The sequence below is a fragment of the Sphaeramia orbicularis genome, chromosome 18, assembly GCF_902148855.1.
Source record: "Sphaeramia orbicularis chromosome 18, fSphaOr1.1, whole genome shotgun sequence".
Taxonomy (NCBI): Eukaryota; Metazoa; Chordata; class Actinopteri; order Kurtiformes; family Apogonidae; genus Sphaeramia; species Sphaeramia orbicularis.
Genome location: NC_043974.1, coordinates 37,215,852 through 37,235,802, shown reverse-complemented (window position 1 = coordinate 37,235,802; position 19,951 = coordinate 37,215,852). Strand labels below are relative to the sequence as shown.

General features: G+C 41.7%; 1 protein-coding gene and 1 long non-coding RNA gene across 2 annotated transcripts in view; one reads left to right on the top strand and one right to left on the bottom strand.

Moving 5' to 3' along the window:
• The window catches only part of LOC115438436 (uncharacterized), a 32,465-nt gene extending 19,146 nt beyond the window's left edge, over window positions 1-13,319 (top strand). The window contains exons 14-20 of the mRNA XM_030162071.1: window positions 563-602; window positions 727-778; window positions 2,083-2,191; window positions 6,857-6,940; window positions 7,216-7,333; window positions 9,809-9,899; window positions 12,959-13,319. Of these exons, the coding sequence (XP_030017931.1) occupies window positions 563-602; window positions 727-778; window positions 2,083-2,191; window positions 6,857-6,940; window positions 7,216-7,333; window positions 9,809-9,899; window positions 12,959-13,033 (569 nt within the window). The 3' untranslated portion in view covers window positions 13,034-13,319. The remainder of the gene's footprint in view (window positions 1-562; window positions 603-726; window positions 779-2,082; window positions 2,192-6,856; window positions 6,941-7,215; window positions 7,334-9,808; window positions 9,900-12,958) is intronic.
• A 2,641-nt stretch (window positions 13,320-15,960) lies between these two features.
• Window positions 15,961-19,650, bottom strand: LOC115438482 (uncharacterized). Its single transcript, XR_003938078.1, has 3 exons — window positions 19,464-19,650; window positions 18,504-18,505; window positions 15,961-17,343 (listed from the first exon to the last, which is right to left on the bottom strand). It is a non-coding gene; the product is annotated as an uncharacterized LOC115438482 (long non-coding RNA).
• Window positions 19,651-19,951: the final 301 nt, after the last annotated feature.

Below are 19,951 nucleotides of genomic sequence, written 5' to 3'. Positions count from 1 at the left end.
AGAGGTGTATTTACAAAGATAACAAACAGGTAGCAGAATCTTAGTATTTTATCTTTTTACGATGTTTTATTGCATTTATTTTACTGTACAGCACTTTAAAAACCTTTGTGTTTGTTTAAATTTGTGCTTTATAAATAAAAATGGATTGGATTGGGAATATTCCGTCATTTATGTCCAGTGAGCCAGGCAACGATCTAAATAATGAGAGTACCTGACCTCCACTTAGAGTCAGGAATGAGAATAAATAATTGTAGGAAAAAATGGCTCATGTGCTCACACAAAGGCAGATGAAGACACTTAATATGCTTGGAGTGGTTTATTAATATCAGTGAGTGTGTTCTGCTGCAGATAAGGATGTACTCGACCTCCTCAAACACACTGGATGTTTGTTTACGGTCATGAGTTCAGCACAGATACATGACCTCCCTTTGACTCCGGTCTGAGTCACTGTTGAAGTGGAACAGTTCACTGAGCTGGTCTCAGATCAGTCTGACATCTGTGGAGGTTTTTTTTGTCTCCTTGTCATTCTCATTCTTTCCTTCTTCTCTTTTCCAAACTCCAGCTCCTGGACTGACCGGCATCGTGGGCGGGCGGCCCAGAGTGTGAGTTGAAAATCGCTTTATTTCCAGTTTCAAGGACCTGAAATGACATTACACAGTCCAGTCGAAGCAAAAGTTTCTACAGCCTCAACGTTGTAGTAACCAAACAATATGTGTGTGTTTCCAGGTCTCCTGTCCTGAAACCGTTTTTCTTCTTACACCCTAAATCTGAGCTGAAGGTCAGTTTGAGTTCAAGTAGAGATAAAAACTACAAAAACAATGATGCTTTTTATTTATACTGTCCACAACAATGTGTGTACTAGTCTGAACAGCACATGAACTCCTGTTTATGTGAACCCTTTAAGTTCCTTTATCAACCATAACATAATCTCACTGCAGTGTGGGTGCAATAACTGTCACAGAGTCTTTGCAAAGACCTTAAGGCAGTGGTTCATAACCTTTTTAACATCACACATTTCTGGCAACCCCAGACATTTTTTTGTGCAAGTACGTTGCAAATAAACATTAATTTTAGATGACATTTAGTCTCTATAATGTATATTATTATGGACGGAGGCAGTACAGCCAGGTGTAGATTACTGCACAAAGTGAGAATTTGATTTTCCTTGGTCAGGATATGTACAGTCAGTCCAGCTTGGATTTACAAGGCTGACAATTAATACTGAACGAATAATAACTCAAACTATGAATTATGAAAGAGCTGCAGCATCTGAAACTGACCACAATGAACATTTGACAGATAAACAGAACCACAGTGCTGCAGTTTCAGTTTCACAGTTTGTCATGTCTTTTATGGACTGGGATTGTCTCTCTCAACTCACCATATATTTTTTTATTAGTAAGTTTTATTTTTATCAATTACTGAAAATTTCAGGTGACCCCATTTGAATTCCAGGAGACCCCACGTGGGGTCCAGACCCCAAGGTTGAAAAACACTGCCTTAAAGACTGATGTCTGTTGAAAAAGTAGAAGCATTATACACAAATTTAAAACTAGAAAAGCACTCAGAGAGTGCAGACTTCTGCCAAGGTAGATCAGTGCCTACCCCCCCCCAATCACCACCAAAATTTAATCATTTCTTCCTTGTGCCAGTATCAATATTTCCTGAAAATTTCTTGAAAATCCGTCCATAACTTTTTGAGTTTTCTTGCTAACAAACAAACAAACACGCAAACACTCAAAGCAAAGTGATCACAGTACCTCCTGGTGGAGGTAATAACCTCCGCCGTCCTTGGCGGAGGTAACAACAGACTGTACATAAAACAGTGCCTCCTCAGTCATTGCCAGTGCACTACACATAGTGAAGGATCTCTGTCACAACAGAAACCTGCACTAGGAGTAAGGACGAAGTGTGCAGTATTGTTAAACTGCACCTAAACGTCAAGCATTTGCAGGGTCTGGAATGTTTTTAGGAAAAGACCCCACACTATCTGGAATCTCCCATTTGATTTCTGAAGTCAGTTGTTAGTGTTTTTAATTTTAACATGAGGGATAATTGTTGTTCTGGCGTCCATCCCTGTAGGTGGACATTCACATCAACGGAGACCTGATGGAATCCGTGCCGGAGTCTGAGCTGGAATCACTGGACCAGGACTTCGGTCCACCGTCCACAGAGGAGGAGTCAGACCGAGGTGAGCACACTCAGATGGAAAATATGGGTGAAAGTCATGTTAATAGTCCTAATCTGTCTGTTAAGTCTATTCTGTACAAATGGGATAAAGTTCACAGCAGCACTGATGGAGAAGTTGGTCAGTAAAACGTGAATTTAATTGTATGTTGAAAAAGAAGAGCGGTGGATTTTAAGGAAAATAACTTGAGAAACAAATATTGTAGGACACATTGTAATTAAGTAATAAGAAAAATGAACCAAGAAAGAAATATTTAACCACCCTTTTTAACAAATGTGGATAAAAGTTGGATTATTTTGTCCAGTTTTCCACCAGCTGGTAGTGAAGCTGCAACACTTTATCATGTCATAACCGCATCCAAAAAGGAAAATACATAAAATAAAAGTCACAAAAAAAGCTCACTTAGAGAACCTGAAAAAATTGAAATTGTTTTCTGTTTAATGGACTGAAACTAACAGAATATATGTGGACAAACTACAGACACACACAATAAATCTGCATCAACTCAGAGTTTGAAGAAGAAGAATGTTTTTATTGTTATTGTAACAAGTACGATGAAATGAGAAGTGACATCCAATCTGTGCAGTCGGAGGAGGAGCAGAGAGGAGGTGGAAGAGAGGGGGTCAGACAGGAGGAGGAGGAGAGAGGAGAGGACAGACAGTAGAGAGGAGGTCAGAGAGGAGGGGGAGAAAAGAGGAGGTCAGGCAGGAGGAGGAGGAGAGAGGAGGTCAGACAGGAGGAGGAGAGAGGAGAGAATAGACAGGAGGAGGAGAAAGGAGGTCAGACAGGAGGAGGAGGAGGAGGAGAGAGGAGAGAATAGACAGGAGGAGGAGAGAGGAGGTCAGACAGGAGAAAGAGAGGTCAGACAGGAGGAGGAGAGAGGAGGTCAGAAGGGATGAGGAGAGAGGAGAGAATAGACAGGAGGAGGAGAAAGGAGGTCAGACAGGAGGAGGAGGAGAGAGGAGAGAATAGACAGGAGGAGGAGAGAGGAGGTCAGACAGGAGAAAGAGAGGTCAGACAGGAGGAGGAGAGAGGAGGTCAGACAGGAGGAGGAGAGAGGAGAGAATAGACAGGAGGAGGAGAGAGGAGAGAATAGACAGGAGGAGGAGAAAGGAGGTCAGACAGGAGGAGGAGGAGAGAGGAGAGAATAGACAGGAGGAGGAGAAAGGAGGTCAGACAGGAGGAGGAGGAGAGAGGAGAGAATAGACAGGAGGAGGAGAGAGGAGGTCAGACAGGAGAAAGAGAGGTCAGACAGGAGGAGGAGAGAGGAGGTCAGAAGGGAGGAAGAGAGACAAGGTCAGACAGGAGAAAGAGAGAGGAGGTCAGACAGGAGGAGGAGGAGAGAAGAGAGAATAGACAGGAGGAGGAGAGAGGAGGTCAGACAGGAGGAAGAGAGACAAGGTCAGACAGGTGGAGGAGAAAAGAGGAGGTCAGACAGGAGGAGGAGGAGAAGGAGGAGAAGGAGGAGGAGGTCATTGTATCATGAGTCTCCCAGTCTAGGCCTATGACAGTTTAACTCAGATCAGGGTTAAACTAACTATGAATTTTATCAGAAGGTAAAGTTTTCTTCCTGTTCTTAAATGTAGAGGTTGTGTGTGCCTCCTGGACTGAAACAGGGAGGTGGACTGTTTTTATTTTTCTTTTTTTTTTTTGTATTATTTGAATATGAAGGAGGGTGACAGAAAGAGGCAGATAAGAGGAAAACAGGAAAGAAAAGCCCATGACGCTGCTCTGTGTCTAAGCAGCATCTCCTTTTCTTCTAAAGTTCACACTGGGCCAATTCTGCTCCTTTCACTGCCTTCACAAAACCCAACACACACTCGCGTGCACACACACACACACACACACTTTAAGACATGCGCACACACACTCATTAACTCTATGTGAATGCTTTCCTCTAGTCGCACCCAAGAAACAGGAGTATTTTGCAGAATAAACTACATACAGGAGGAAACAGTTGAAATACACCATAAGAGAAACACGTTCAGATGTAAATAAATGAAGACACTCCAGTCCTGTTCACTTCCCCTCCTTCACATTCCAGAACACAGACGACGACACGAAAAACACCACAAACATATGAAAAAACAGACGCTGCCACTGTTTTTACTGCCAGCTCACCTGCTGACAGTAAAGTGTTTGATTTGTACAACTTATACTTTTACTGCCTTTATCTGACTGTTGGTTTGATTTTTTATAGCTCCTAAAAGGATATTTTTTTTTTTGTCTCTTAATTCAGACAGGTGATGGATACCTGTTAGTGGGTGAGTTAGAGTATCAGTTAGTGGGTGGGTTAGTGTACGATTTAGTGGGTGAGTTAGTGTGTGTGTTAGTGTGCCAGTTAGTGGGTGAGTTAGTGTACCAGTTAGTGAGTGGGTTAGTGTACCAGTTAGTGAGTGGGTTAGTGTACCAGTTACTGAGTTAGTGGGTGGGTTAGTGTACCAGTTAGTGGGTGGGTTAGTGTACCAGTTAGTGAGTGGGGTAGTGTACCAGTTAGTGGGTGGGTTAGTGTACCAGTTAGTGAGTGGGGTAGTGTACCAGTTACTGAGTTAGTGGGTGGGTTAGTGTACCAGTTAGTGGGTGGGTTAGTGTACCAGTTAGTGAGTGGGGTAGTGTACCAGTTAGTGGGTGGGTTAGTGTACCAGTTAGTGAGTGGGTTAGTGTACCAGTTAGTGGGTGGGTTAGTGTACCAGTTAGTGAGTGGGTTAGTGTACCAGTTAGTGAGTGGGTTAGTGTACCAGTTACTGAGTTAGTGGGTGGGTTAGTGTACCAGTTAGTGGGTGGGTTAGTGTACCAGTTAGTGAGTGGGGTAGTGTACCAGTTAGTGGGGGGGTTAGTGTACCAGTTAGTGAGTGGGTTAGTGTACCAGTTAGTGGGTGAATTAGTGTATGAGTTAGTGTGCCAGTTAGTGGGTGGGTTAGTGTACCAGTTAGTGAGTGGGGTAGTGTACCAGTTAGTGGGTGGGTTAGTGTACCAGTTAGTGAGTGGGGTAGTGTACCAGTTAGTGGGTGGGTTAGCGTACCAGTTAGTGAGTGGGTTAGTGTACCAGTTACTGAGTTAGTGGGTGGGTTAGTGTACCAGTTAGTGGGTGGGTTAGTGTACCAGTTAGTGAGTGGGGTAGTGTACCAGTTAGTGGGTGGGTTAGTGTACCAGTTAGTGAGTGGGTTAGTGTACCAGTTAGTGGGTGAATTAGTGTATGAGTTAGTGTGCCAGTTAGTGGGTGGGTTAGTGTACCAGTTAGTGAGTGGGGTAGTGTACCAGTTAGTGGGTGGGTTAGCGTACCAGTTAGTGAGTGGGTTAGTGTACCAGTTACTGAGTTAGTGGGTGGGTTAGTGTACCAGTTAGTGGGTAGGTTAGTGTACCAGTTAGTGGGTGGGTTAGTGTACCAGTTAGTGAGTGGGGTAGTGTACCAGTTAGTGGGTGGGTTAGTGTACCAGTTAGTGAGTGGGTTAGTGTACCAGTTAGTGGGTGAATTAGTGTGTGAGTTAATGTGCCAGTTAGTGGGTGAGTTAGTGTACCAGTTAGTGAGTGGGTTAGTGTACCAGTTACTGAGTTAGTGGGTGGGTTAGTGTACCAGTTAGTGGGTGGGTTAGTGTACCAGTGAGTGAGTGGGGTAGTGTACCAGTTAGTGGGTGAGTTAGTGTACCAGTTAGTGAGTGGGTTAGTGTACCAGTTACTGAGTTAGTGGGTGGGTTAGTGTACCAGTTAGTGGGTAGGTTAGTGTACCAGGTAGTGGGTTAGTGTACCAGTTACTGAGTTAGTGGGTGGGTTAGTGTACCAGTTAGTGAGTGGGGTAGTGTACCAGTTAGTGGGTGGGTTAGTGTACCAGTTAGTGAGTGGGTTAGTGTACCAGTTAGTGGGTAGGTTAGTGTACCAGGTAGTGGGTTAGTGTACCAGTTAGTGGGTTAGTGTACCTGTTAGTTAGTGAGTGAGTGAGTGAGTGAGTGAGTGAGTGAGTGAGTTAGTGGGTGGGTGGGTTAGTGTACCAGTTAGTGGGTTAGTGTACCAGTTAGTGTACCAGTTAGTGGGTTAGTGTACCAGTTAGTGGCGGAGTTAGTGTACCATTTAGTGTACCAGTTAGTGAGTTAGTGGGTGGGTTAGTGTACCAGTTAGTGAAGTAGTCGGTGGGTTAGTGTACCAGTTAGTGGGTGGGTTAGTGTACCAGTTAGTGAGGTAGTGGGTGGGTTAGTGTACCAGTTAGTGGGTGGGTTAGTGTACCAGTTAGTGGGTGGGTTAGTGTACCAGTGAGTGTCTGCTCAGGTGCCTTTGGTCCAGATGTTCAGTTCTACAGTTATCCAGACCAGAAATAATTTCTTAGTGTCACTTTTTCACTGAGGAGGTGACAGTGGAAAACAGCTCCTTTAAACATCTTTTCTTAAATTGAACTCTGTGAAACCTGCAGAAACCCTCTTCTGGAGTGTATATTTACGTTCTTTAAATACATGATAAAACTCTGAAAGAAAGAATACATGTGTTTTGTGTATGTTTCAGTGTGTGGAAGCAGACCTGATAGTCAGGTCATATTCCTATAGTGCACAAACTAATGTAAACAGAAGCCTTGATGTCCACGGGGGTGTGAGACTTGGACTGTGGACCAGGGTTTGCACCGTGCCGGTGGAATGAGCCAAAGGACCAGTGCATGATGGTAAACATGTTGTTGTGTTGTAGACCTGCCCAGTGGACCACACAGCTACAGACTGGAGGAACTGGCCTACACCCGGAGTGGAGACAAAGGAGACTCGGCCAACATCGGTGAGAAACCATCACAGCTGGATCTGGTCCCACACCAGAGGAGAACTGGGCTGGTTTTGGGTCCAGTAGATCAGCCTTTAATTTTAGACAAAGGAATAATGACCCTGAAATAATGATTATAATGACCAATGTGAACCTGTAGTTTATATGACTCTGCTCTAGTCTCATAGTGTCCATGTGGGGTTCTTATCAGGGTGGACATACCCAGACCCACATAGACACCCATACCCACACACATACCCACATAGACATACTCTAATCTGTCTGTTTTTCAGGTGTCATTGCTCGTCATCCACTCTTTTTCCCGTACCTGAAGAAACACCTGACTTCTTCTGTGGTGGAGGACTACTTCTCCCACCTCATCCAGCCAGGGGTGCACAACGCCGTCACTCGGTGAGCGCAGCTGTTTTATATCTTCCTTTCTATCATTGTGAGAACCTTCATTGACACAATCCTTTGTGAAGTGATAATCAATGAACCATTCAGTCAGTCAAGTTAAATTGTTTTCATCCAGACAATTGTTCAGACAACGAAAAGCAAGTTCTCCAGTTGCAACTTCTCTGTTGGAATTTGATGGTTAGGAAGGTAAGGAAGAACTCTAAGAGTAGAAATAAAACTGTTACCTTATAGTATATAGTAATGGAGTCTGTAATCTATACATAGTGTTGTCATTTATTCCTATTCGTCAGTCTTTATTAGTTTAAAGCAGTGTTTGCTCTGTTCTCATTGATGTGCATACATACACTGGATGAAGAACTGAAACAGAACAAAACTAAAAAAAAACATTAAATCCACAGGCAGCTTCTGTAGATGAAAGGAACTGTACAGTGATAAAGTGTATGGTACAAACCATTCAGCTAAAGGAGGTTACACATACATATACTCATACATATGAATATATACACATGCGCATGTATACACATACATATACACATACACATATGCATTTACACATATACATATGTATACAAATACACATGTATACACATAATGCAATATACATATATACACATACATATGTTATATTTGAAATAAACATATGCATTTACATGTATATACACATGCATTTACATTTATGCATTTGGCAGACGCTTTTTTCTAAAGCAATTTACAGGGGAAAACCCAATCAAATCAATCAATCAAATTTTATTTATATAGCGCCAAATCATAACAAAAGTTATCTCATGACACTTTACACATAGAGTTGGTCCAAACCAGACTCTAAGCCAATTTACAGAAACCCAACAGAATCCTCCAGGAGCAAACACTTGTGACTGGTGACAGTGGAAGGAAAAACTTCCCTTTAACAGCAGAAACCTGGAGCAGACCCAGACTCCTGGAGGATGGACGTCTGCCTGGACCAGTTGGGGTTAAAGAGAGAGAGTAAAGGAGGAGAAAAGAGAGAGCGATAGAGATAGAGAGAGACTGGGGGAGAGAAGGAGAAGGGGGGAAGTAGGGGGAGACACAGGGATGCAGTTGAGGATAAGTGAGTGATGACGATGAAAGCAGGAGAGAGGCAGGACCACCGCAGCAGGTCCAGAGATGATCCTGGAAAAACCTGTGATAATCCTGGGAAAAACCTTATTAAAATATTTAAAATGGAATATCTGAAAGTGCTAGGACAGGAGGTGCTCTCGGAAGAGCTGGGTCTTCAGGAGCTTCTTGAAGATAGGCAGGGATGCCTATGTTCTGGTAGTGCTCGGTAGAACGTTCCACCAGCGTGGAACGACCCATGAAAAGAGCCTGGATTGTCTTGTACAAGGTCTGGGGACCACCAGACAATGTTCCCCAGACGAGCGGAGTGGTCGTGGGGCAACATAAGCTTTTATCAGTGCACCTAAGTAGGTAGGAGCAGACCCATTCAGAATTTTGTAGGCTAGGATTAAAGATTTGAATTTGATGCGGGCAGCTGTGGGTAGTCAGTGTAACTCAGTGAGTAAGGGGGTGACATGTGCCCTTTTAGGCTGATTGAAGACCAGACGCGCTGCTGCATTCTGGACCATCTGTAGTGGTTTAACAACACTGGCTGGGAGGCCTGTTAGAATAACATACATAAATGTATATACATATACACACATACATATATGGATATACACATATATACACATACATATACACAAACATATATGCATTTACACATATACATATAAACTAACACACATATATACATATACATAAATGCATATACATATATACACATAAATATATGGATATACACATACATACACGCACATATATATGTGTGTGTGTGTGTGTGTGTGTGTGTATATATATATATATATATATATATATATATATATAGAGAGAGAGAGAGAGAGAGAGAGAGTATCTACATACAGACCATGTACTGTCCTGTGTTTAATCTGTGTTTAGTCTAATGCCAGATGAGTAGTAATATAATCAGCATAAATGTACCAACGTATGTTTCAGGATGTTTGGTCTGAACACGTGTGTTCAGTCCAAACATATTTGAGCTGTGACTCTGTTCGAGGCGTGTTAGTGATTAGTGTAATGAAGAGGTGGAGGTCGTAAAACTCACTGACCTGCATCTGTGCTCACACCTCCACCTACGCCGACGCCGGCGCTTCATTAGTGCAACCAACCACAGACAACCACACAACTACACAATGACATACAACTACACACAAACACACACATGTTGACTGTTCACCACACACACGTCTTGTAAATACCACAGAAACAGTAACTACACACACACACACACACACACACACACATAGATGTGTGAGTGTGTCCCATAAACCCACACATGGTGCCAGTCTGCTCTGTGTGCGTTTGAAAGTTTGTTAACAGTGCCGGGGTCTTCGTTGTCATGGTTACCGTTGTGTGTCCTTCTGTTTTGTGTAGATACACTCTGCCTGGGATCCACGGCCTTAACTTTGTCCTGCTGAACTCACTGGGTGGGGGAGGGGTGGCATCTCTACGCAGCGACCCCCAGGTAATGCCCACTGTGTGTGTGTTTGACTAAGACACAATTACACATTCCAATAGAAAACACACAGGATGTAGACACGCAGAGGTATATGATACGATGAGCTGAAGTAGAGTGGGCCGCACTAATGCCACTTTTCCACAGATGGTATCAGAAAAATACCTGGGCGACACGGTGGTGCAGTGGTTAGCACTCGTGCCTCACAGCAAGAAGGTCCTGGGTTCGATTCCAACACCATTCGACGGGGGGTGGGACCTTTCTGTGTGGAGTTTGCATGTTCTCCCCGTGTCTGCGTGGGTTCTCTCCGGGTACTCCGGCTTCCTCCCACCATCCAAAGACATGCACTAATATGTTAATTGGTTAATCTAAATTGCCCATAGGTGTGAATGTGAGAGTGATTGTTTGTCTCTATATGTCAGCCCTGCGATGAACTGGCGACTTGTCCAGGGTGTACCCCGCCTTCGCCCCTATGTAGCTGGGATAGGCTCCAAGCGACCCCCGTGACCCTAGTGAGGATAAAGCGGGTTCAGAAAATGAATGAATATTGCAGAACCGATATTTTCTTACACCCCTATCCATAACTGTTACTGTTGTACTCATTCATTCATTGTTACTATATCTTTGTAAAATCACATTTTAGTGATGCTGCTCTTCCGGATGTCTGTCCAAAGGCTCTAATGCACCTCCATATCGTCATAAATGCAGACTTTTAAACTGATAACAAGATGGACGTCCTCTTTGGATGAGTTTGGAGGACACAGTGTCCCTGGTTAACAAAAAGAATGTCCAATTTAGATTGTTCTGACCGCACAACAGTTTTTCCACTTTGCCTCCGGTCCATTTTGAATGAGCTTTGACTCCGAAAAGACTGCAGTGTTTGTGGATTTCTGGGCTTTACCTAGAACAGCTACAGCTGCTCAAATGAACCACAGAATCGCAGGCTGTTTGTTCCTGCGGTCGGTCATGTGTTATGGTTGTTTAGCTATTATCATTTTCTCGATTAAACAAATGTGGAGCGTGGAAAGATCCCATCCAGCAGCACAATTCACCACTGCACTGGGCAACAACATGAAGTTCTCTAGTGAAAAATACTAACATTACACTGTGTTTTACACGTAAATGAATAATGATAAATACATAATAAAAGTTAGATAGAATTATGTGTAAAAGTCCTAGTCCAACATTAGGTTTGTTGGTTTAGTAAAGTTCTAATTTCCACACATATGCATTTGTCAGTCTTTGTATTGTAGAGGTGAAGTATGTACAGCAGGAAAAACTACAGTTTCAGGTTCAAAACTGTCTATAAACTAAAGTGTTCGTATTTAGTGTGACCTCCTTTTGTACCTAACATGTCTTTAACCCTTTGGTTCAGACAATGTGAGAGTTATGGAACTAATTCGTTGAGGTTTTATTCCAGGTTCCATGCAACACGTCAGATGTTTCTAATTGTGCTGCTTCTTGTCATGGGGTCAGAGGTCACACTAAATGGTGACTTTAACCTTTACAACACATTTAGTTCAGTTTTTGTGTGTCTTTTACTGAAGTGAACATATTTCCTGTATTTTCTTGGATCTGAAGAAAAGTGAATGGGATAGATAGATAGATAGATAGATAGATAGATAGATAGATAGATAGATAGATAGATAGATAGATAGATAGATAGATAGATAGATAGATAGATAGATAGATAGATAGATAGATAGATAGATAGATAGATAGATAGATAGATAGATAGATAGATAGATAGATAGATTCTTTCTTTGTTTCTTTTGTTTTTTTGTTTGTTTCTTTCTTTCTTTCTTAATCCTGAGGGAAATTCAAGTAAATATGTATGATCACTTCAACTCTGCAAAAATAACAAAGCTAGAGGTGGTTTAAAGGAGTGATATTTAGCTTTTTTAAATGAAATTATGAATGAATGAATGACCCCTTTAAGACAGTCCTATGTTTCAACTGGAGATTTATGAGAGATTGGTGGAGAGTGTGAAAGGAAACTTTTAAACACACTATGTGTGAGTAGCATTAAAAATCAACACTTAAAGGGATCATATTTTGCTAAACCCACTTTTATTAGTCTTTGGTTCATTTATTTGTGTATTTGGAGCCTTGTAGTTCATAAAGTTTGAATTTGAACCCTCCAGGTGCTGCAAAGCTATCTTTATATTAATTTTGGCAAAAATCAAGTGGATTTCTGCAACCTGTTTAAATTCCTGCTTAATTTGTTACATCTATAACTAGTTACGTCACAATATTTGCACATAAAAGGTCAAGACTTCCAACAAACTTATCTCCGAGTACGACATAATTGTTTATCAGCAGCCGCAGTTGTAGTAAAAACTGAAAATATGTCCAAACTTCAAGCCGATTACCTAAAATGTTCAGTTGTTGGTTGAATGGGACAGAGCAGCACAGTCAACAACCTGGAGGGGGCGGGGCCTGAAGTGGCTCATTTGCATTTAAAGGGCCAGCGCTCAAAACAACCTTTCTGGTGTCATTACTCACAAATGGGGTTGAAGATGGACCTGTGGAGTTGAATTAATGAAGAATTCAGACCCAAGCAGAGCATTTACAGTTTATGTAGAGCACAGGGAAATGTTTGAAAATGCAGAATTCCATTTAAAGAAGCAAAATATCACTCCTTTAAAACCAGCCGTTGTATTCCAGAGCAGGAGTTGTTAAATACCTGATAGTGTTTTGACTGGGAATGAGCTGAGATTGTTGGTCGTTGAAGCCAGAAAAGCCAGATGTGTGTGTGTGTGTGTGTGTTTTAGCTCTAGTAACTTGTCCACTTTCTACCTTTCCTCTTTGTTCAAGGAGACAGAAAATTTGTTTAACAGCTTTAACACTCTCCGTCGTCGCAGTCGCAGTCGTCGTCGTCGTCCTGTAAAGTGTTTTTACCGCCTCGACGGAATCCACTGCACATCAAAGGGACACACACACACACGCACACACACTGCTCCGGCCTCACAGTGTGTTAATCCGCTCACTGTTGTAAAGGTGTGAATGCAGACACGTTATTCTGACAAAATGGTGTGGCTGTGTCCGTCTGTCGTCTGTTTCCTCAGGGGAAGGCCTACGGTCAGATGCTGCTGGACCTGAAGCTGAAGGGTCTGCCTGACCTCAAGTCCCTGGTGGACTGAAACACCCTCAGCTACAAGTACAAGTACAGTTCACCTTAGTTTGATGTGTTCGCCCACGCTGTATTAGTTTACATCAGCCATAACGCCTTCTGGACTTCTGGACTGTTTATGTCAAATGGAACACTGAATATGTTTGCATGTTGTGTGTTTTGAACTCTCTTTGTAATATAAGCCAAACACTTGACTGATTTATGACAAAAATAATCAGTAGATTAATTGTATATATTATTTTTGTATTAATCATGAGGCGTCCACTGCAACAGACTTTATAATGTCCTCTGTTTGAAGAAAAAATGCCAAGTATTTTCTAGTTCGTTTCTCCAACATGAAGATTTTTTTGTTTCATTAGTTGTTTATGACACATGATAAAACCTAGCTTTTGGGTTTACAAAGACTTTTTGGTCCAAATATGCAGTCTGAAGACATCACATTGGAGCTGTTTTGCTGTTTTCTAACGTTTCATAAGCTAAATTACAAGCAGGTCATGAATATAATGAAAAGAAATTAACTTTGATGAATGATTTCGTGAAAATTGAGGTGAGAATCGAGACTTTTTTCACTTTCCTCGCAGATAAATGTGAGAAAACTGCATTATATGTCCATCATCACCATCATCATCTCCTACATATAGAGTGATGGAAAAAATTATTAGACCATCAAAAGTCATCAAAGACAATGGTTATGCCATCCAGTCCTAACTCCTGTGTGTATCATGTGACTAAAACAGACAGAAAAGAAAACATGGAATGCCTAAAAGCACTGTTTTTGTCAGTACAATGCCATAGATATTGTTGTAAGAGCTGAAGTGATTTTGGTTATTATCAAGAAAACCATGGAAAACGGGTAGATATCAGCTCTGAAATTAAACTATTATGAGCTAGTTTTGTTGGTATCATTAAATTTCTCCAAACAAACGTACCTTTAGTTGGACCAGGCATTAAAATGAACAAGAAACTGAAGAAAACAACAGTGGTCTAATAATTTTTTCTGCGACTGTACATGACTTTCACATTGTTCTTTCATATATCAGTGATGATCGCCTAAATGACTTCCTGTCATTGGTCCAGAAGTCCAACCAAAGTGTTGAGAACCTGTACCGGACCCAGACCACCTCTAGTGGTTGGACCAGACTAGCTGCGTGGTTTCACACCACAAATTTGGCTTGAATTAAACTGTAAACATCTGAAAGTCTGGAACAAACGAGGTCAGCGAACATTCCTAAAAGTGCAGATGGGGTTACCAGCAGGTGGGATTTTATTGGTTTTACTTTAAATAAAATGTGAGACACTCGTCAGATCAAGATGACCATCGGATTGAAATAAAACAGGACTAATAAGAAACCGATTAAAGGACCGATCTGTTGGCAGTAGAGTAACAGCGTCATTAATATCTTAACAGAATTGCACTGAAGGACAATCAAACAGAAATTATCAGTTTCTACCGTTCAGCTCATGGTCGTCAAGCACATGTTATAGTAATTACTCTGATAACTGGCTGTTGTCCAAGCCTCTTGAAGTAGAGTTGGCTGATGCGTGGTATTTCTGCACCTAAGTCTTCAGATCCACAGATCTGAACTAGAGCATCCTCCTACTTCAATGATTTTCAACCTTGGGGTCAGGACCCCATGTGGGGTCGCCTGGAATTCAAATGAGGTCACCTGAAATTTCTAGTAATTGATAAAAAAAAAAAAAAACCTTACCAATATAAAACATATGGTGAGTTGATAGAGACAATCACATACATAAAAGACATGAAAAACTGTTAGTCTGAAACTGAAGCACTGTGGTTCTGTTTATCTGTCAAATGTTCATTGTGGTCAGTTTCAGATGCTGCAGCTCTTTCATAATTCATAGTTTGAGTTCTTGTTTGTTCAGTATTAATTGTCAGCCTTGTAAATCCAAGCTGGACTGACTGTACATATCCTGACCAAGGAAAATCCAATTCTCACTTTGTGCAGTAATCTACACCTGGCTTTTCTGCCTCCGTCCAGAATAATGTACATTTTATAGACTACATGTCGTCTAAAATTAACCTATATTTGAAATAGGCATGTGACGATATGAAAATTTCATATCACGGTTATTGTGACCAGAATTACCACAGTTATCATTATTATCGCATTATTGTTGAAATTGTGTTTAAAATGTTCAAAAAGTACTAATACACACACTGAAATAATTTAACCAAGTTGCATTTTGAAAAAACAAAACAACCAAAAAAAACAAAGAAAATAACTGGCACAATGTACCTTCTGTTGGCAGAAACATGCTAATATTAACCCTTAGTGGTCTGAGCCCATTTAGGTCGTTTTTAAGTACTTTTGATTTTGCCTTTATATACTATATAAACAAATGTTTCCTATACCCATATTTGGGATCTTTGTTTTCTGCACAACTTCCTCGATATCATCTGTCTGTTATTTTTTTCACTTTAACCTACTATAAAAACATAAAAGGACAGAAAACACAAAAAAAATTTCTGAAATCCGATTTGAAAAATGTATATAATTTATTGCATAAATAACACAAAGATGCTTAACGAACCTTTTCAAAGACTTTAATAGTGAACATTGGTTCCGAATATTGGGTATATACAATTAAAATTGCAAAAAATTAAAACTATACTCAAATATTTCACATAAAAACATACCTTTACATAGGTATTTTCTCCGGAAAAGTGCGGTAATCAAACATGGTTATCATGATAATTAGAATTTAACCATCTGCAATTCCACCGCGGTTTATCATCATACCGGTAATCATTACATCCCTAATTTGAAACATAGTATAGAAAACTATTACAGGATCAAAAACACATTAATTTTAGCAACAAAAAAAAAGTCTCAGTTTTGAATGTCTGGGGTCGCCAGAAATTTGTGATGTTAAAATGGGGTCACGAGTCAGAAAAGGTTGGGAACCACTGTCCTACTTGCACTTTTGATCCTTTGGCAGTTTTGCATCTAAATTCACCTTGAACCATCGGAGAAGGTTTTCCATCCCCTGCTCGAAGATGAGCTGCCTTTGACCTCTGACCTTCATGGTTTGGCTCAGAATTTTTTCCTCGGAGCGTAAACAAAATCTCCTCCGAGATGCTGCAGACATCACAGGCGTTCACCCCGATCCGACCCGACTCGACGCTCGCCGCCGCAGGAATGCGAGGCTGCGTCCACCAAAACCCGGCGCTGTGGCTCCCAGGCTTTTCCTCCATAATTACAACCAGACTGAAGCTCATCTCACCCACCTCCTCTGAATCATACCCACGGTTTTCCCAAATCTTCCTCGTCATGCACTCATTAGAAGAAGGGGAAAAAAAAAAATCCCCTCAGTTCGTCCTCTTTACGTCTCCAACCCCTTCTTTCCTGGCACTTCTCTAACCTTTGTGCAGTTCCAGAGAAATGGTTCGATCTCTTTATTTCACCCTACTCTGTGTCTGGTTTGCAGGAATTCCTTCAATGAATATGCACGAATACTGAGAGGAACCACATGAGATTCAACTAAAAACAAACATCGGCTTACAAACAGACTTTTACACACAATAAAACCATGACAAACGACTACAAGACAAATCCCACTTGACAGGAAATGAAAGCTCGAGTACAAATGAAGCAAATAACAACAGTCACATGGGAAAAAACTCCAGTCCTGTCTTCGGGATTCGATCGTGACACCAGAACGAGGTGTTAAAATCAAAGCTGTACATTCCAGCTCGATTCTTGTTTGTGCAAAAAGACAAATCGTAAGAAGTCCTTCACAGAATATGTGCTCGCAACTTTAAACCGGACTCACATCTGCGTCGCACATTGTCGTTGCCCGAAATTGACCGTGAGAGTCCCGAGAACTGTGGTTAATTATTTGGGAAACACTTCATCATTGCAGAGTCATGCTTTTCCAGTGAATTTTTCATGTTAACCAACGATAACAAGGCACCATTTGATGTTGGTTAAAAATGCTCAGAGGTTGGTGTTTGTGTCCAGGTCATCATTCTTATTAGTGGTTCTTCTTGGTTCATCTGGACCGGTTTAGCTCTTTTGAAAACATTTCGTCTCTCATCCTCATCCTCATCCTCGTCATCATCAGGTTTTATAAGTCCAGCTTCTTCCACTTGAAGAAGTCTCTTAGATGATAGACGAAATGTTTTCAAAAGAGCTAAACCAGTCCAGTTGAACCGAGAAGAACTATCAAGAGCTCAGAGTTTGGTGAAACTCTGTTTTCAAGAAGTCGACATCATTTTTTTTCTTTTTTTGGAACATTTTTTGATTGTCCTTCAGGCAATAGTTGAGTCTAATCTGAGGATTTTTACAAAGCTGTGAACTAGGGCTGCACGATTAGTCGTTAAAAGATTGCGATCTCGACTCACACATGTAAGCTATCTCATTTCTAAACACGGACAATTCTTAAGCATTTTTTTTCACGGGCTGCATTACAAACTAGAAAAGCACTTGGACCTCCGCCAAGGCAGATCAGTCCACCCCCCACCCCTCACCCCCATCACCATCACCATCAAAATTTTATCATTTGTTCCTTGTGCCAGTATTAACATTTTCCGAAAATTTCATCAAAATCCTTCCGTAACTTTTTGAGTTTTCTTGCTAACAGACAAACAACCCCCCCCCCCCATTCACCACCAAAATGTAATCATTTGTTCCTCCGCTGTTCCTTGGCGGAGGTAACAAATGCCCACGAACGCAGAACCGCCACCGCCTCCTCCCTCAACCAATGGTAAAGCGTCTTTACAACACGTGACCCTGCTGCTGTCGGCTGCAGTTGAGTGAATTACAGCAGAGGAACGTCTGCGGTAAAGACAGTGAAATGGATGAAAACCCCAGTGGCTAGAGTCACCCACCTGAGCTCCTGCCCAATAAAGGTTTGCAGTCGTCGGTGTTAATCTCGTCGGTCTTCTTTTCTGTCGTCCAGATGGAAGTGTCTTTTCACTTTGACTTCTCGGACTTCTGCGCTACTGTTCTTCTTCTCCTTTTCTTTTCTTTGCCGGTGAGGATAACTGGGCCTTTAACCAAGAATCAAAAGTCTCAACCTCTCCAAAAATTTCATTCATTCATTCATTCATTCATTCATTTTCTGAACCCACTTTATCCTCACTACGGTCACGGGGTCACTTGGAGCCTATCCCAGCTACTCAGGGTGTGATTTGTCCAAAAAACAGAGGGGAGTGATGTTTTTTTTTTCTCCGAGGGGGGTGGGGGGTGGCATAGGTCAGTGTTTCCCAACCAGTGTACCGCGGGACATAAGTGTGCCGTGGAAGATTACCTGATTTCACCTGATTGGTACTGTATGCAAGTGGAGAGATATAGATACGTACGACTGGCTGCGCCAATAATCCACTCTACAACAACAGTTTCCCTTTGCAAAGTGAAAAGGAAAGTGAACCAGCCCCGATGAGGTGGGTTCCGTTGATAACCCAACCCACACTAGTGTTGCGCGGAACCGCAGATCAGGTTGGGGCGGGGCCATACGCCTCTATTATATGGATCTTCAATTCCTTCAAGAATATCAGCTTTGTGTTCAACTAAAGAGGCTCAGGTTTCACACTGAGGAAGTAAATTGAGACTAGATTTGCAATATATTTCAATAAATATACTTTTTGTGACATTTTTTTAGGTGGTGTGCCTTGTGATTTTTTAATGTAAAATTTGTGCCGTGGATTAAAAAGGTTGGGAAACACTGGCATAGGTAACGTAACTAACTCTGGCGTGAAACGAAAGTGAAACTTTACATACTTTCAATGTCCAACTCCTGGGTTCTATTCCATTATTCTACAGCGGATCTTAGATGAAATTTTCAAAGCTTCTAACCTGTATCCACTGGACACAAAAATAATAGGCCCCATGAATTTGTTATGTTTACCCCCCACCCCCACCCCCTTTACGGCGCCCCAGTGCATGGGGACATTCGCGAATCTTGAGACTGTCGACAGTTCGGTTCAGGTGAACGTCAGTGCCAGTAATGTTGGGTATAGGTGGAAGAAAACTGTCACAACCTGCCTTTTTTTTCCATTGGTTGGTTGTCCCCCGCCCCCTGAGGATGAAATTCATTGCGCAGAAGTAGGGATGTAAAAACCAGAGGAGGGGTTAATCCCCCCCACCACCCCCAACAAATAGGTGGGATACACCCTGGACATGTCGCCAGTTCATTGCAGGGCCAAAAATGTTATATTAAAAAAAATTCAATTATGCCAGCTGGGAAGTTTCTTTGCACTACAAACTTTCGCAGATCAGCTGACGTCGCTTAGCAACCGGGACTGTCAATGACCGGACTACTTGCGGAGGGATATGAAAGAATCAGAGGTAAAAGAACCCATTTTTCTTGACAAACAGTTTTGTGTGAAAAATCGTGCCAGAGAATCGTGATCTCAATTCTAAGCAAAAAAAATCATGATTCGCATTTTTCCCCGAATCGCGCAGCAGTATGGCTACTGTGAAGCCCCTTTAGTGTCCGTCCACCCTCCTGACCTCATTTGGGTCTGGATCGTCACAAATGGCTTCAACTACAAGCAGCAAAGGGGCTTTTATTGTCCCCTCAGGGTGTTTGGCCAGAATTAGATCAGATTACAGATTATTTTGTTCTCAGTTGTTACTTGGACCATTTGTTGCCTCACGCCTGCCAAATCCAGGAGAGTATCTGTCCATGCAACACCGTCCTTTTTGTTTGTCCATCTAGTGCAGGGGTGTCAAACTCATTTTAGTTCAGGGGCCACATTCACCCCAGTATGATCTAACGTGGGCTGAATCAGAAAATTAATAACATAATAATATATAAATAATGCCAACTCCAAACCAAGGTTCTAATAGTTTTGGATTTTTCATTATCGTTTAGTTTTATTTAGTTTTGACTTTTTTTCCTCTAATTCATTTAGTTTTAATTCATTTTTAGAGCAGGTTTGCTAGTTTTTATTAATTTATCA